Raw genomic sequence first — 18,425 nt, 5'->3', positions numbered from 1 at the left:
GGAGCTTTAATGTAGCATACAGTACAAAAGATAGAAAACAAAATGACAATAATAATCAGTAAAAAAAATTGTTTGCCTTTTTTGTTAACACTGGTAGTCGTGACCACCAAGCAGATAAGATGTTGAAAGATTTCCATTTACAGGTCATCTGCATATGGGTTTTGGTTGTGCCTGTTCATAATGTACTTCTTCAGGAAGCCCGTAAATTTGTAGAGAGCCACAAGAGGAATGGAGACAACAGGAAGGACAGATAAAAGCACACATATGACAAAAACCCAACCAGGATAGTTTTGAACATCAGCAAGGGGGAAATTCACCTGTGGGGGTAATGGAGTGGAAAGTCAGTGTCTTTTTTTAATTTTGTGCCACTTTTAACAGATACAACACTGTAATGTTGTAGAGCAACTGTAAAAAGTTTCTTACATAATCTGGGTTCCAAGCGTTATATGTTGGTTGTGTTTCGGCCTCAACTATGACATATGCCACAAAAACCACCAGAAGCATTAAAGGACTGATGAAGCGCCATGTGACCTGCCAGTAGATGTTTGGCCGCCGACCTGTCATCCATTCAATGTCATCATTAAACCTGTGGGCAAATGGAAACAGTTTAGATATGTTGTAATATTACAAGAATAAAAATGACATGAATTACATTATTACCTGTTTATTCCATAGATGTATACCACACTGATGATCTCAAAGAATGCTATGATGAGCAGAGGCATGGATCCCACATAGCTGTTGAAAATCTCCAGCCAGTAGTTTCCAGAACCCAAAGTAAAGATGAGGGCAACAGTGAAGGAGGTGAGGCAAATTAAACCTATGAGCCAAAAAGGAAAATGTAGGAAATAGAACATTTTTGATTGTTTGCACATGACTTTAGTGTAAGAGTTTCATAATAACTGTCATGTAGATAAAGTATTTTGCACTATATGTTGTCAGTTTTATAGTAATATTAAAATAGAAACTTGGTTTACCTGTAAAAATTTCCTTAGGCATCCAGGATGGAACCATGTGCAGGTCCAGCAGTGGAGTTAAGACCCCCTCTAGATTTCCAAACATGGACGACAGGCCCAGGCTGAAGAGCATGACAAAGAAGAGCACCGCCCACACCTGAGAGCCTGGCATATTTATCACCGCCTCAGTAAACAAAATGAAGGCCAGTCCAGTTCCAGTGGCACTCTACAGGTAGAATGTTATGCATGAGGTCACACACAACCTCCTCACAAAACTTTGATAACCACTACTTTCAATAGTAACAGATGATACTACCTGGTCCAGGAAGGTCTGTAGATCACAGGTCTTAAGATCGAGGCTTTGGACCTCCGAGGGATCAGTTGTGTTGAGATAGTTTAACCAGTCATTGTAGTTTTCAAGAGTTATGTTTTCATCCCCAATGTTAAATGCATTGGTCAATCTTAGTATGTTCCTAAAATCAACAAGAAATCAACCAGTTAACACTACTACTACAAGCTTTACTGATTATAATGATAACCAGGGCTAAAATATATTTATTCAGTAATTGGGATATAGAAAAGAATGTTCTGGCTTATGAATAAATCATGAATCTATTCAGGTAAAAACATTGTGTTTTAAAATGTTTTTGCCTAATACTGAAGTGGCATATACAGTATTGTCACAGCAGTCGCATTGCTCAGAGGTCTGACAACTTGTAATTACATAATTGTTAGTTACACATCTAATAATAATACTGTATAATTATCAAACTGGATATACTGTAATATGGCACACCGTAATTACCTCAATGGTACATACCAATTTCTGCAGGCATCATAGTTTTCATTTGCTTTAAATCCAAGAATGGCAAAAATAGGAATCGATGCATATATTGACGTGAAACTGTTCACACATCAAACTGTTCACACATCCAACAATTAGGGCATCTCTCTCACAATTATTCCTGCAAAGATAAGGTACTGTCTCAGTTTTATTTTATTTTTTAAACTTTCATACAAATGTGCACTCTTTCATTAATAGAAATAAGTTCAATAAGTTCTTACTTCTGAGCATTATAACTGGAAAAAGCAATGAGTCCCCCAAAGGCCAAAGACAAAGAGAAAAAAATCTGAGTAGCGGCATCCAACCAGACTGTAGGATTTTTGAGGGTTTCCCACTGTGAGGTGAACACATTAATTGTTGTTTAGAGATATCAGATTTCAGACAGAAGTAAATCTTGTCTTGAAATTATTTTGATAAGAAACAGATGACAAACTCACATTTGGCGTGAAGAGATATATTAAGCCATCAGTAGCCCCAGACAGAGTCAAGGATCTGACCAAGAAGATGGTCAGAACAAGATACGGAAAGGTGACTGTCACATAAATGGCCTGTTGAAAAAGTTTGGATGTTGATAAAATATTGCCTATTGACATCAAACATTTTAGAAATTTCTTTCTAATCTTTTGCATGCACTCCCATTTAATTTCATAACACCCAATATCTGAACCCATCAGCTATCATCTTACAATGGTTTAGCCTCTTGGGGCAACGGCCAATGTTTTCGGGCTTCCACTGTAACCAGTAACAGGCAATGGATAAATGAGCCAAGACTTCCTCTCCCATGCTCTGGTCATTGATAACAGTTGAATGAGCAACTTGAGACGTGAGAACAGAGTTGGAGGAAAGATTTCAGTTAATCTGTATAAACAGATGTCTGCATGTGAATGCAAATAAATTGGAAAAACAAAGCTCATAAAAAGTTAAATTGTCATTTGACGATAACTAATGGGTTCCAGGATTGCACGCCACTTTTGCTGACCACACAGACTATTTAGCTGCAGGCATCCAAAGCCCACGTGAATAAGATTGGTCAATACTGCACTGGCTTTAAACTGAAACCAGAAAGTTTCCAACATCAAAATCTTGTCCCTTGCCTACAGATTCTGCATTTATTTGCAGATCTGTTTATAGAAATTACATAACATTAGTGAGATTGCCTTATCAATGTGCAGGTCATTTTGAGTGTGTGTTGTTTGGAGCCTCAAGGGTAGAGAGCCTTTTTACAACTCTACTAACTCTACAACTCTTGACTTACTTTCAGTCGTTTGGATAATAAACAACAATCTTCCATCCATCAACTTTATTACCTCTAATTCAGCCTCTAACGGGGATGTGAAAAAACATGTCTCAAAACATTATAGACTAGTTGTGATTTTGCTGAACGTCAGTATTACTAGCTGTTAAAGTTAGCTTTATAACATGTGCATGGTGAATTTCATATTCATGTGTCTTTTAGCTCATGTGAATCTGATAGGAAAGCCAGTGTCTCTCACACAGTTACTCTCATGGCACCAACATTTTACCATTAATTGCTGGTACCTGGGCTGTAAAATATAAGAGATAGATATACCAATAAAAAATATTTGTTGAATTACATCAAAAAGGTGAAAAATTACCTTTCCAATAGTCTCAATTCCACGTATGAAGCAAATGTACACGATGCACCAAGCAGATGCAAGACACAGCACGAGCCACCACTGCAAGGATCCACTGGTCTCGATGTTTGGTGTTATGTTCAGTGTGTCGCGATACCAAAAATAGTTGACTGGTGTGCCTTTTTCACATTCACTTACATAGCCTGTATCAAAGACATTATTTATATCATGATTAATTAATGGGACTTTCTGTCTTTTACTATTCTAATTATTATTTGGCATGTATTGCTGATGTACAATTTTATGATGTAAAAATTACCAGTATGATTCAAGTTCAGTGGGCAGTCACTCCAGGGAAGCGGACTTTGAAAGGAGTGGAAGAAGTACCAGAGGATCCAGGCCAAGATCATGTTGTAGAACAGACTAACTAGGAAGGATACGGCCATGGAAGCCACACCTGTGTATACACATTTTCATTAATTCACCAAGAAATGTATGTATGTTATGGATGGCACTGACCTCAAGGTAATCATACAGAAGTTTTACACAGCTTCGTGTTGTACAGCACATTCCTTTTTTTTTGGCATCTTGCTCTCTTGAGTGATATCCAAAATTGGTTCATTAGTGCCAAACATTCTCACCTAAACCTCCCAGATATGGGGAGATCGAAATCCACACGCCAACACTTCCCATGCGGAGCCGTTGTCCAATGGCCAGTTCCATGTGCAGCAGAGGAAGTCCCTCAAACACCAAGGCAATGACATAAGGAATCAGGAACGCCCCTTGGAATAAATCAAATTTATAAGTGACAATATTGACCAATAATATTTTAATGGTGGAACAAAAAAAATATGACTTCATGATTTCCTGTAAGAAACTGACTTCATCTTAGAAAAAAAACTAGCATTGCCTTAATGGTTGAAGGTCATTCAGTTTCCGTTTACTGGACACTTTATTATCAACAATCAGAACTTTATCGCACTGACTCATACCAAGCAGTAGATCTGAACACCCGACATACTGTACTTTGTCTAATCTACTGTATATTTTGCACACCACTGTATTGAGTAAATTCATTCAGTCACAGCTTATTACTGCAGTATCATATGTCTCTAAATCATTGGTGAAATCTAAGTAACATATTAAAATCTCTCTGGTCAGACATGTGTTTAGATTGACCCTCACTGGAAACACACATACTTAAATTATTCAAGTTGTTCTTTATTTTTTGTAATTTGTTTTTTAAGATCAAAAAGCAAAGGACAGAAAACAAAAAAATATAATTTGAGAGTCAATTTTATAGTGATCTGCAATTATAATTTATTATTTTTATTGGCATGTTTATCTTGAATAGTTGTTGAATCAAAGTTGGAATTGTCAATTGTGTATATTTGGAAAATAAGATAATTATAGCATGAAACATCAAGTAATATTTGGATCTATGTCTCAGCCATGACACACGTGGTAAGATATAAAAAGTAAGAATAAAGGACAGGCTTAAGAGAAAACAACTGGAAAAAAACCAACATGGTATGATTATTGTTACGTTAAGTAGAACTGTTGCCTGGGTGTGTGCATGTTGATGTGAGCATCTGTTTGTTGCCGTAGTACGAACATATTAGTTGTTAATAATGAAAATTATCTTTGAAATATGTATCTTGGTATTTTCATACCTTAAGGCAATATAAATAATTTAAAAAATCAATTATACATTTTTGAATAACAGCCACTAAGAACAAGTTAGTAGCTTTTTAGAGGGAGACTTTTGATAATTTATTGTAAAACTTTTTTGTCGGGGATACCTAATGAAAAGCTTCTTGCTGGACTGTCCAACTTAACTTTTTGTATTAATAGTTTACAGCACAATGTCAATGAAAGGCTCTTACCTCCACCATAGACTTGACACAAATATGGAAATCTCCACACATTCCCAAGTCCCACAGCAAAACCGATGCAGGTTAGCAAATATTGCACTTTATTGTCCCATTCTGGTCTTTCAGTGATCTCTTTAAGTCCATTATCCTGAGTATGCTCAGCACTTTCAGTTTCTCTATCCATCACTTGTTTGTTTCTGTATATTTTATGAGGCCAGCACAAATCTTTTTTTGTCCTACTTCTCTTCTACTTTGTCTGAAAAGAAGGGGCAGCCCTGGTGACTTTTTACCTGTTTGTATCAGAGAACAAAGGGGGCGACATCAGTCACTTTATCAGCCATGATTTTCTTGTTAGCTCTTGAGGCTGTGGGAACACTGGTGTTTGTTTAATAAAAGCCCTTTTGTATAAAGCAGCATGATATGATGTTGAAAACAGAGGTGATAACAGTTGATTGTAATGCAACGCAATATAAATAAGAAACCTAAGGAGTAAAACTGTGATAGTACACATGCCTTTTTATTTTGTTACATGAAACAGTTTACATTACTGTTATTTGCCAACAGTCTGAGATAGCAGTAATTACCAAACAGCACTTACACTGGAAAAAACATTTACTTTTAATAGAATACCTAATCAGATTTAGTCACTGAAACATTATTTAAAATTCCTTCCTACCATTGAATGTGTACAGAATAATATCATTTCTTCTTAACTGGAAATCCGATAAAACAGAATAGAGTCGTGAAACACACATAGTTAATTTTACAAATTACACACTAATGTAGAAATTTAGGAATTAAACATAACGATATGCAGCTGATTTAATCTATATTCGATTCACCTTTCATACGCTCCAAGCTGTTAACACGTCACAATAGTGACCCCAGCTGGACAGATAGGTGTACCTTCATTACACGGCTCAAGTCAGCTTCCTTCTGGAGCAGCAACTCCTCCAAGTCTCAAAACCTTAATTGTTTAATCAAATGTAAACTATTTAGCAGCGCACAACAGGGCAATGGGACAGAAATCTACTATGGGCTTACACTAACATCATATGTTCGCTAGATTTCAACTTGTCGATTTATTTTTAGTAATTGGACACCAAATGCAAATTTGTTTAAAAATATACACTGCTGGCAAAGTCCCAGCCAAAAGTGTGCCTCAGATTTAAGACCAGATACAGAACCAATAGAGCCTCAGGAATAATGCAGAGCACACTGCAAGGGCTTCTCCCTCCATGATATTGTTTGATGCCATGGTAAATTATGTTTTTAGCCATACTAGCAGCAATCCTCCAAGCTCTTTTTATGACAGGTGTTGTTAAAGTGATCCCTTGCATTGTTATGCAACTGTTTTGCTGCTTTTCATATTGTCACAGTGTAATTTATCATCAATTCATTTGAATGTTTTGAAAAATAAAAAAAGAGAAAATTGGGAATTTCAGTAGAATACTAAGCTAAGGATTTTACAGTCTCAATGTTCATTTGAATTTCACCAGACTTAATATGAAGGTCTGCCTTATTCTTCTTTGCCTTTAAACATTTCCAGACAGCAACAAAAGGTATAGCAATACAGGGTATCCCTGCCAATACAAAAATGACCGCATAGATCCAGACTGGATATGTCTTCTCCACCAGTGTAGGGAATTTCTCCTGAAAGTACAAGAAAATAAATGCTATAGTTTGAGTTTTGACGGTTATCCATCTAAAAAGTCTAGTCTCAAAATAAATTCATAGTTACCGATTCAGGATCCCAGGCTTTGTAAAGGAGCTTTTCAGAAACTTTAGTAATGAAGTAAAAGACCAAGATGAAAAGCATAATGAGTGGGCTGATGACTCTCCATGCTGCCTGCCAGAAGAAGTTCGGTTTGTGTCCAATCATGAACTTTATATCATCATTGAACCTAGGAGTGACACACATACTGCGTTGTCAAGAGTGTGTAGACAAAAAAACTAAAAAACAACAGAAAAGCATACAAGCTCCACTAATTATTTATAATTATTTTGATAGCATCAACAGACAAATGATTATAAAAGACATTAACATAGTGATATTTTAAATGATTTGTATTTTGATATCACCTGTCTATCCCATATATGTACACCACTGATACCATCTCACAGAATGCAACAATGAGCAGAGGGATGGATCCTCCATAGGTGTCAAAGAGTGAAAGCCAATAATTCCCAGAGCCTTGGAGAAATATCAGACCCACTACACAGCAGATCAAGCACGTTACAGCTGAAAGAGAGTCAAGAATTGATTGAAATATTCCAGAAATCCTTAGACATGTAAAATGAGAGAATAGATGTGGAAATTACCAGTGGTCGCCTCCTTTGGCCATGTTTTTGGGAAAACTTTGAGGTCTTGCAGTGGCACTATAACTCCCTCAATGTTACCAAACATAGAAGACAGGCCGAGACAGAAGAGCATTATGAAGAAAAGGACAGACCACAACGGTGAGATGGGCATCTTGGTGATCGCCTCAGTGAACACAATGAAGGCTAAACCAGTCCCTTCAACTCCCTAGGCCCAAACACAACACAATGTTATAACAAAGCACAGTAAGAATGGTTTTATAATAAACATTTCTCATCAGGCACAAACTTGCTGAAATCTTACCTCACTGAGAAAAGTATCTAAGTTACAAGTCTTTAGATCCAACCCTTGAATAACGTCAGGGTATGTTGCGTTAAGACGTTGAACAACCTGATCGTAGCTGCTGTCAGTGATGTCGCTCTCAGCAAGCTCAAATGCATTTAGTAACGCTACGATGTTTCTAAAACACAAGATTTGTTATGATAAAAATACTTTCACAATTGATGTATTGCTGAATAAGAAAAATAATTTGACAAAAAAAGACACAATGTACCCAGAAAGACAGCTGTCAAATCTCTGTGTTGCTCTGAAGCCAATAATGGTGTAAATGACAGTTGCAGCATAGACAGAGGTGAAGCCATTGATGATTGAGATGATCACTGCATCTTGTTCACAGTTGTTACTAAGGGAAAAAGGCAATATTATGTCATTAAGTGCAATTTCCTGTAACATTAAATGACTCAGCTAATAACCAAACTTACTGCACTGAGTTGTAGCTGGAGAAGGAAATAAGACCACCAAAAGCCAGAGAAAAGGAATAGAAAACTTGAGCACCCGCATCGAGCCACGTTGTTGGCTTTGCCAGCTCTGATAACTGGAAGAATTAGTAGAAATGTATTGATCAGGTGATTATAAGTGAGCTCTGCACTGGCTATATAGTACCTCCAATGTTGTAAAAAATAAATATTTAATCCTCTGTAAAACAATAATTGTTTTCTCATGTGAAAATTCTGATCCTCATGTGAAAAAAACGAATTGTGGATGAACATGTGCAATTCACGTGTGACATTTTCGTGAGGGTCAGTATAAAAGGTTATTCCTATACTTGCCAGTTTACATTAAAACATATTTTAATAACTGGGTGTTCCCTACATTCAGATTTGTCAATAAGACAAGTGTGATTCGTGAAAGGAATTTAAAAAGTGCAACTTACATCTGGTGTGAAGAGAAACTTTATTCCATTAAAAGAGCCCTTCAGGGTCAGTCCTCTGATCAGAAATATTGTCAGCACCACGTAGGGAAGGGTTGAAGTCACATACACAGCCTCAGGAAAAAAAAACAAAAAAAGTATTCACATATGTAATCATTGTTTAGCAGAATTTAAAAATCTTTGTAATAAGCAATGTGCTCTACCTTTCCAGTGGTCTCAATGCCGCGAATGATGCAGATATAGACCACAGACCACGCGCAAACATGGCATAATAAAATCCACCACTGCAGACCACCATCCTCTTCGATTGATGGAGTTGTGTTCAGGGTCTCCCTGTACCAGAAATAATCCACAGGGGAGCTCCTTTCACACTCTGAGATGATGCCTGACAAAATTTAACAACAGCGTCTGTCACTGAGTATAAATCTAAGAGTTTATAACATTCCCACTCTGTAGAACTACAGCACCAGTAGAGCACTACCTGTTAAATTGGCGTTCATGGGACACTGACTCCAAGGCAGAGGCTCTTGAAAGGAGTTGAAGAAGTACCACATAATCCAGGCAATGATGGTGTTGTAGTAGAGACTGATTGTCAGAGATACACACATGGATGCAATACCTGCCAATGAATGTTTAAAAGGTTTTTTTAAAGGCACATTTCCTCTAGTTTTGGCAAACATCATGCAAAACGTTTCTTACCAATGCCTGTCAAATAAGGATGGATTGTAGCCCACACTCCCAAACCTCCTCTTCTTAAACGCTGACCAATGGCAAACTCAAGATGCAGAAGTGGGATTCCCTCAAGAACCAGCAGGATCAGAAATGGTATCATAAATGCACCTGGAAGAAATCAAAGGAACTGTTAACGGTGACAATAAATCTGTCAATTTATTATATCATTGAATACGTCTGTTCTCGAAATCAAAGAAAAATCCAGGAGCGTAGCACAATTTTTTTTTTGAGGACGAGACAAAAATATATTCTACAGGAAGTACAAAAAAATTCCAACATCCTGAGGTTAATCATTCAGGATGCATGTGAGCACATGCAGAGATAAAGTCAGTTAGGTTTATAATGCAACGTACAATCCGTTCAAGCCTTTGCAGTTAGCATTTTACAAGGGTTTTCCATCGGAACATATAAAATTTCTTATCTCAACAGGTCAGTTACAGGCCATGTTTTTGAGTACACACTGCTGAACGTCATTTAAGCTGCTTCCTGTATAATGACTCACTTTAAAGGACAAAGCCATTACTAGATCAGCAGTCTTGTGATATTGGTCGCTAACTCATCGTCATACCCAGTGATCCAGAACTGCAATGCAATTCAATTGAGTTCAATTCAGAAAATCGAGGCAAGGAAACATAAAATCACAGCAAACAGTTCATTCACACATATGCAGACAATGTAAAAATACAAAATATGGTTTAAAAAAACAAAACGAAATGGAAGTACAGAAAAAAAATTCATGCCTGACCAACAGTAAAATGGCTATCACTTTTACATTGGCACGTCTTCAGTGTTTTCACAACACTGTAATTTCTAACTTTGATACAATACCTTGAAAAATATTGATTTTCAGTACCATATTCGATACCATAGGGAAAAATTGGCACAACATTGAGGGCATAAAATATCAGATTTCTATGAAAAGATAAATATAACGAGGCTTGTGCACTGTGTGTTAAGCACAACAGCATCTAAGTTAATGTACTTCTGGAAGAGGTACAACAAAGCAGGCACTGCAGCGGTGCATGTGTCAATTTACTGTCCGAGAGGAGAGCAAAAAAACACAGGTAGTACTGGAGCATCGACACTGCAGAGTACTTAAACCATTTCAAATACCCAGTATGGATATACTTCGATGTATTGATACTTTTGACAACACTACACGTCCTGTATTTGTTTTAACAAACATTTGGTATAAAATGCATCTCTGATGGTAGTGACAGGCGGACAAATGCTTTAGAGAGCTTATACATTTTTGATCCCTGTAAATGAAGACATATGGGAGTATACCTAATACTCCTGTTCTCTTCCACTATCACTGATTAGGGTATAATGAAATATTAATTATTTTTCTTTTGCTCAAAAAATACTTTTAAATAGTTAAATACAAAATTAGGTTAGTAAACCAAGAAAGCATCACTTGCCTCCTCCGTGACTCTGACACAGATATGGGAACCTCCAGACATTTCCAAGTCCCACACAGAATCCCACACAAGTCAGCATGTACTGGGCCTTGTTGTCCCATTTTGGTCTGTCTGCAGCCTCTTCCTCTTCCAGCTTGTCCAGCTGCTGATGGGACAATATCCTGTCCTCCAGGCCTGGATTGGGGAGTTTTAACTTCATTATCTGTCAAACACTATAGTATTGCAGTGATACAGTAATGCACTGTACAGTGTTGGAATCCAAATTGTGGCTCACACCGTTAGTTCCTAGATTATGTAATGGCCCTCTGTAATAGATTGACTAGGTTGTGGCTGAGGTGTGCAGTGTTTGAAGCCCAAGCTTACCCTGAATAGCCATTATGGTTAACTAGTGTCTTATCTGATGGGGAAGGGTCAATGCACAGAAGTTTTTCTGAGGTTTATTGGAGAAAAGGAGCAGTGTTTTATAGGATTTATTGAAGGGTAACACCTTAACGAGCCTATGTGTCACTTACAGGAAGTGTTGCAGTGTGTAGGTTAGGGCTGAGTGTCAAGTATAATTTTGGTATAATAGCTTTGAAGAATATGCAGCAATACTAGCCTTTATCTAGTCATGCAGATAGTTTGGTAATTGTTATTTGGGGATTCATTTGACTCAATAAATGATTGACATCAGTTTTTCCCTTCATGTGTAATAACTTTTACTCAACTGTGATAGGATAAAATTAAAATATGCTTTCAATGTACAAATTTTTTATGCATCAGTGTTATTTGGGCTCAGTTTGAGCCCAGGCTGTTTTAGAAATATGGACCTTTAAGACTGTTGTTATGTTATGGCTGATATTGTGGTCACTATTATATATTATGTTTTATTTAAAGGGCTATCTAGGGAGTCAATAAAGAGACATGAAGCACCTGACAAATAAATTTGGTTTTAATTGGTTTTAATTTAATTTTAATTTGGAAATTTTCATCAGTCATCAATCATTTTTCAGACAAAAGGTGTTGAAAGAAATTTGAAGATAACAAGAGAGTTAACAAACACATCAACAAATCCTTACAGTGTTTTACATAATAATTTTCAACTGTTCATTTACAGGTAGATTTACAAAAATAAATGTAATGAAGACCTGCTTAAAGCTCGTTCTGACCTTAGAAATAGTCGTTTGACAAGAACATCTCTTAACTCACTCGGCTCATCTCATGGCCTTCATCAGCATTGCTTATTTGTCATGCATCAGAAATACTTCACATTTCATACATTTCAGTCTGTGTTTTATTGTTAATATTCATTAGCTGGTTTATACTGCTAAAAGGGGGTGCTATGCTTGAGTTTTAAACAACACTGACTGGTATTGCGCATTGAATGGCTGAGTCACTGCCGGCCTCGGTGCAGAGCTTTTTTGCGCACTTCTCATGTTCGCCACTGGAGGCCGCCATTGCGCCTGTAATATGAGCTGTGTCGGCCAGCTGAGGTCTGGCTGCTGCGTCCCCCTGGCAGAGTTTGCGCTTGAGGAGGGAGCCGCTTCCCATCGCTCACACAGACCAGGCGCCAAGTGTAGCAGTCCCGTCCGCAGTCTGCCTCAGCACCTCAAACGCCCGCAATGCCCTTGGATACCGCCGCCCCGCTCTGACGAACCCCATCTCTCAGCGAGGCACCCTGGATCTTTACTTCTGGACTGTTGTGCGCACTGCCCCGAGTCCTCTGCGCTGCGTGAAGCGAATGGAGAAGGTCCAAGGATAACAGAGGGTGCAGGATCGTGCTACTGCAGGAGACCTGCCGGTAGTTCGCTGCCCGGGGGGCTGCCTGTCTGTCAGAGGCTGTGCTGTCGCATCCACTATTTCCATTCTCTAAAATCGCCTTGCATGGATACATCATGGCTACGTTTGTATGCAGGGTACAGTTCTTAGATGATACTGATCCATTTAACAGCACCAATTTCCCCGAGCCCACCAGACCACCTCTGTACACTTTCAGGGAAGATATTCCTCTCATCAATCAGATTGCTGGAGTCCACAGGCTGCTGAAAGCCCCACAGAAGGTATGCAGTGGATTTTTTTAAATCTCGTGATTAGCTTTATGTTTATTTTTATTTTTTTACCACCAAACAAACCTAATGGTTCGTTGATTGTGCCAGTGACCTGAAGCAGTTTGCTGATCTGTGATGCTGATGAGGCATCAACATGCATCCAAACAGTTGTAGCATGCACACTGTGTCAGTAAGATAGGCTTATAACATGACTTTATGGAGTTTTTGGTGGCTTTAGATGATATTGGAGTGGATTAGACAACCATTATTTGGGTGAGGGGAGGTGGGCATCTGTTAATGTTTACCCCAAAACAGTAATCCCCTTCAGTTTAACCTGCTTTTCTTACTAGTCATTATCTGGACTTGGGGGGGATCTTTCAGTTTTGGCCCAGTTATTTTGTGTAAGAGAAAAGACACAGATGATGAAAAGTCAATGCAATGGTGGTCTACTCAAGATATTAATAATGATTGTCTGTGTTGAGCAATTTAATCTTCTCTCAACCTTCAGTAAGGGCTTGACTATGAAGTTACTGATGAAAATGTAAGGCTTTCATGGAAAAGGAGTCTACTTTGCATTTGTGGTATCATCCATTGGCAGGCTTGAAGTCCATGCAGGAAACCACTTTTGCTATTATCACTACAAACCCTCAATTAGATTAGGTGGGGTCAAATGGCCAGTTGGTCAGTTGTTGAGGGATGGGAGAGGGTAATTCCCCACCCGGATTGTCCTAGATCTGGGGATTTGAATTTGCAACCATCTGATCTCAGCCCAACTTCTGGAGCCATTTGTATCTAGACATAACATATTTTTTCATCATTTTGTAAATTGACATTTTACTCTTTTTTCTTTTTCCTCTCTGCATATTCTGCATTTTATTGTACCTCTACATTGCTGTGTTTGGTCAGCTGCATCATGTTGGTTTTCATTTATTCCTAACTGTTTGAGGAGGTGAAACAGTACTCATTGTTTTGGCCAAAGTTTGCCTTCCCAAAATCAACAACTTCACAGCTAGTTTTAAGCAGCACAAAATCACTGAATGTTCAACTCTGGTATGGTGTAATTATCATGTTTAAGTTTCCCTAAGAAATAAAGTGACAAGTAATGTAAACCTGAAGCCCATTTTTTTCTTTTAGAGGGCTCTGAGAGCTACATCTCTTGATAAACGCCTGTTTTTTGCCTTCTGATTAGATTATGGCATCAAAACACATTTTCAAAAAGCCTCATCTACTGACCTTTAAATTTAAAGAATAGCATCTGAGGTCGAGTCTTTTATTAAGCATTCATCTCAGTCTTGTTGGGAAGTCGTGTAAATAGAAAGTTAATTAGGGTCTTTTTTCATTCTGTCAGATCAGTGGTGCTCCATCTTGTTTGCGTAGAGCTGGTAAGATAAGTCACGGAAGCCTCAGGATGCTGTGGATCACCACAAGCCTGGCTCTCATTTGGCAGCCCACTCAGTCTGACCAGCAGGATGGGATGGGAACGCTTTCCATCGTTTGAGAGTGGAGAGGGAAGCGGGCGGAATTAAAAACACAAACAAAGAGCTGATGTACTTTGCACAGTCGACTGGTCTCAGTTTAGCAGCAGGCCGGCTGGACCGCAAACTAGACAGAGAAGGGAGTACCAGCGGTAGGCTCTACAGCGCCTGGTTTGTGAGATTTGGTCACATTGGTGGTTAGCAGTAACTTGTAGGAGTAGCCCTTGTGCTTTTCATAAAAAAAGAATAACAATCAGGTGGATGCCACCACATTTGAGCAGTGAGTTCTCAGATTCATACACTTAAATGTGAAGATGCGACTTTGGTGTGACCCTGGAAGTACCTTTGACAACAAACCTGTTGTCTTTGAGCTGTCCCTACGGTGCATTGCAATCTGGTATAAATAGAACGCTGCTAACACATGGTGCCGAGGGAGTCAAAACAGCTTGCATATGCTGTCTCTGGGCTGTTCCTGTCAGTTTCAGTCCGCAGTCTCAAGTGGGGAGATCTGTACATGTGTTTGTGTGGTTGTTGTTTGTTGGACTGGGTTGCACATGGGATGGCACCTTGGGCACGCTGCTGTACAGAGTCAAACCTCAATAAGGAGTAACTGTTTAGTGAGGTTCAAACATCAAAAGCCAATATGACCAGGATTTATGTCTTATAGCAACGAGGATTCAAACCACAAGTGCCTGTTGTGTGGCAACAACAGCTTCATCAGGGCAGCAGACACACTTGGAAGCTGGAAGCACTGAATATTCTGAAGGCTGAACTCTTATGTTTAAGACACCAATATTCATCCATACCATTTTAATAGCTGTAGCATCTCATCTGTAAACAAGTTTTTTTATGGATGTTAAAGCAACATTATGTAGAAATTGGTATTTTACGCGATTTGGCTCACCCGACAGTGCAACACCACTGTTGTGAATGCCATTCCCAGGTCTGTAACAATTTGTCAGATGTAATGTAGGTGCTAACTACAAACAAAACTCATTACGTCATAACAATGTTATGTGTTGAAAACTTGTATCTTGCAGTAAACACGTATGTAATGCTGTGATCCTACCCTCTCACTGAAGTCACATAGTGCAGACACAAGTGATCAAGACAGAGACACCATTCACCTGATTACAAGACACTGTACCATCAAAATGATTTTGAAGCTGTTATTTTAAGGGGAAAAAGTTACATAATGTTGCTTTAAGTACGACTGGTCATTACCTGACTCAGCCTTTTGATTTTTATGAATAATAAATTGTCCTTGTCAGATGACAAAGCAAAACCTACTGGTAACGTAAATCAATAGATCAGTAGTCCTTCACATGCCTTCTTCTCTGTCAGTGTTTTGTAGTTTGTGGCCTGGTGGCCTCGAGGCCTGGCATCTGATTGCAAAGCAGAATTCAAGGGAGGGAAAATGTGGCTGAGTCTTGGAGAATGGACTCTCACTTTACCAATTTCATTTTTTGGGCCGGTTGTTTTCCTGCATTTTATTCCCCCAAAGAAATTACAGAGTCCCATAATGAGAAGTTATGTTAAATGCTGTAAAATACAGGTTCCTCCTCCATGCCTGTCAAAGCTCCTTTGAATTCTTTTACACATTGTTATGCAGAGTTGAGGTTTTGCCGCTCTCTGCATTTTGAAAAGTTGTCTTAGCTCCTTTCAGAAGAATGCAGCATCCGTGGACAGACTCATCCTCTGAATGTTTGACAGAAACTTGAGATTACTATTGTGGTTTCTCCTTCATCCATCAAGTGTGTTCTAATGCGTTTTAAATCACTTGCCTTTGGAGAGAGACCACAAATACCATCCTCACCTTTATCAAACAAACCTTAATTCTTTAAAGTGGCTTATTGTAAGTCCTCTTGTTTGATTTAGAGTACATGGAGTTTACAGACAGAAATGTGTCAGACATGCTAACACAAGGTTAGCATTTGCACAAAACTATGTAAAAGACAACATTGTTTTTGTTAAGCTGTTGATTTTCAAATGTGCCGAGTATATGCTGTCTCATTCCAGATGTCTTACCCCTGTGGAATACAAAGACATTTGGAGTGAGATAGCAGTTTTTAATTGGAAATTGCATGGTGTTTATTTTTAGTCCTTTCTGCCTGCCTTAACTGCCTCCCTGGTCAGTGGACCACAGAATGGTGGTTGAAGGGAGAGGCCAGACCTCAGTGTGTGAGCAGAGCACTTGTGGTTGCTTCTCTGGACTTGGCCATTGCAGGGCCACCGTGGGTTCAAGTCCTGGGCGGGGGACGGCTAAGGAAGCCTCTGCTGCTGATAATCTGGGAGCACTGTTCCTGGATTAAGGGCCATTTAAAGTGCATCAACCTAGCATGGTTATACACGGCAAGGCCTGTAAACAGTAATCCGGGTTGATTATATAATGAGAACCTAAAGTGACACTGGTTATGTGTGAATATATGGGTGAAGAGATGGATACAAATGAGGACTGATTAATAGCAGACTTGAGCAGTTCACTTTGACTTTTCTGCTTTTTCGCTTTTGGTCTGCGAGTCAAAATCTTGTGTGGGGAAATGCATTTCTCAGTCCCACAGTTGGCTAATTACTGGTTTCTGCTGCAAATTCAGCCCAATGTTTTGTCTATTTCAGGTTGTGATACAGAGCGTAAAGCTGAAAGAACAAACAGTTTTTCTTCTCTTTTATTCCATCCACAAACTTCAACAAGACTTAAAGTATAATTTAGGAACTGCAAAATGTAAAAAGAGCAAAACATACCAAAATAACACACTGAACTGCAAAAATAAATCTGATTTTCATTCATAAATTGACAGCATTTACACCCAGTTCATGATGGGCTTTTACGTTTGCAAAATATCTTGAGGTATATTTACATTTTCTGCTCATAGAAGCAGCAACAGTATTCAGAAAATTCAACAGTTCTTTGAATGAAGATGCTTCTAGATCATTTAATTGACAAGAGATCATTGGCAGGTGCAGTACATTACCACTATTACCGATTAACACCAAAGATACATGTATGACCACATGAAAACAGATAAAAATCCATTATTTAGGATAACCACAAGTGCCACAGTGAATATTTTGTGATACAGACATTAGGGAGACTCCTGGTGGGTAAAGACATTCAAATTTTCCTTTGTTTGCTTCAGTATCTCACAGATTATGAAGGGCCCAGCCACTGGTCATCTTATATGATTTAGTGTCTTCTCCTTCATGCTACGTTTCATATTACTGTCACACCCATTATTTTTAAAGGCACATCAGTCCATAGGCATAAAAATAGCGGGCCTAACTTTGGCCCTTATTCCTGGATTTCCTGTCTGTCCAGAATCTGTCCTGTAATCTAGGGAAGCGCTTTCTTCCCTCCTCTGCATGTGTAGAGTAACGCTTTGTTTGTTTATCTTCTCTGTCTACCTGGCTCCCCCTCTCTCTGTCTCTTTCTACCTCTCAGTCTACCTCCCTGTACATCAACAGCAATCTCACCAAGACTTGTCACTGTCTTAAAACAATAGGATATCCTGATCGAGTAAAGCTTTCGGTGTATGTTTTCGTCCTTGCGCTTTGCCTCATTTCTTTTGTCAAAATGAAGATGTGCAGCCCTGTAATTTTTTACAACTATTATATTACCAATAATCTTTTGGTTTACCATGCATGGAAAGCAAACATGGAAGCTCAGAGTCACAGAGAGAGAGAGAGAGAGAGAGAGAGAGAGAGAGAGAGAGAGAGAGAGAGAGAGAGAGAGAGAGAGAGAGAGAGAGAGAGAGAGAGAGAGAGAGAGAGAGAGAGAGAGAGAGAGAGAGAGAGAGAGAGAGAGAGAGAGAGAGAGCTCCCCTAACCAACCACATTTTTTGTTTCAGTTCTCAAATATGACACAGTCCTTGAGTGCTGTAGTGCAGTAATACAAACAGAGTGGCCTAACAGATCAAAGCCATCAGACCCGTAATGTCTTTCCCAGCCTTTTTCCTTCACGTTCAATTAAGTTA

At 38.8% G+C, this 18,425-nt stretch overlaps 3 protein-coding genes across 3 annotated transcripts in view; 1 reads left to right on the top strand and 2 right to left on the bottom strand.

The window, feature by feature from the left end:
* Positions 1 to 137: 137 nt before the first annotated feature.
* LOC141012078 (sodium-dependent neutral amino acid transporter B(0)AT3-like) lies at positions 138 to 5,453 on the bottom strand. The gene is given in 13 exon segments (XM_073485461.1): positions 138 to 317; positions 424 to 586; positions 661 to 820; positions 978 to 1,182; positions 1,273 to 1,429; positions 1,777 to 1,871; positions 1,873 to 1,921; positions 2,022 to 2,134; positions 2,238 to 2,348; positions 3,417 to 3,598; positions 3,715 to 3,852; positions 4,037 to 4,177; positions 5,282 to 5,453. Coding segments are annotated over 13 exon segments (1,866 nt in total).
* A 1,268-nt stretch (positions 5,454 to 6,721) lies between these two features.
* On the bottom strand, positions 6,722 to 11,151 carry slc6a19b (solute carrier family 6 member 19b). Its single transcript, XM_073485459.1, has 12 exons — positions 10,953 to 11,151; positions 9,499 to 9,639; positions 9,281 to 9,418; positions 9,003 to 9,184; positions 8,803 to 8,913; positions 8,351 to 8,463; positions 8,143 to 8,271; positions 7,893 to 8,049; positions 7,592 to 7,796; positions 7,352 to 7,511; positions 7,011 to 7,173; positions 6,722 to 6,922 (listed from the first exon to the last, which is right to left on the bottom strand). Exons 1-12 carry the CDS (start codon positions 11,149 to 11,151, stop codon positions 6,722 to 6,724), a joined length of 1,899 nt encoding a protein of 632 aa, XP_073341560.1.
* Positions 11,152 to 12,826: 1,675 nt separating this feature from the next.
* fhod3b (formin homology 2 domain containing 3b) overlaps positions 12,827 to 18,425 on the top strand; it is a 97,157-nt gene continuing 91,558 nt past the window's right edge. Inside the window, exon 1 of the mRNA XM_073484724.1 lies at positions 12,827 to 12,991. Coding sequence (XP_073340825.1) covers positions 12,827 to 12,991 — 165 coding nt within the window. The remainder of the gene's footprint in view (positions 12,992 to 18,425) is intronic.

The sequence above is a fragment of the Pagrus major genome, chromosome 17 (genome assembly GCF_040436345.1).
Source record: "Pagrus major chromosome 17, Pma_NU_1.0".
NCBI classification, from domain to species: Eukaryota; Metazoa; Chordata; class Actinopteri; order Spariformes; family Sparidae; genus Pagrus; species Pagrus major.
Note: the sequence above shows the minus strand (reverse complement) of the source record. Positions and strands in the feature narration are given on the sequence as shown.

Bases quoted from the DNA above. Each gene is read 5' to 3' on its own strand.
- slc6a19b (XM_073485459.1), bottom strand. From the start codon at position 11,151: ATGAAGTTAAAACTCCCCAATCCAGGCCTGGAGGACAGGATATTGTCC. The intron at 8,272-8,350 runs GTAAGTTTGGTT...TTTTTCCCTTAG, and splicing joins TCCAGCTACAACTCAGTGCA to TAACAACTGTGAACAAGATG. The intron at 7,174-7,351 runs GTGATATCAAAA...TGTCACTCCTAG, and splicing joins TACATATATGGGATAGACAG to GTTCAATGATGATATAAAGT.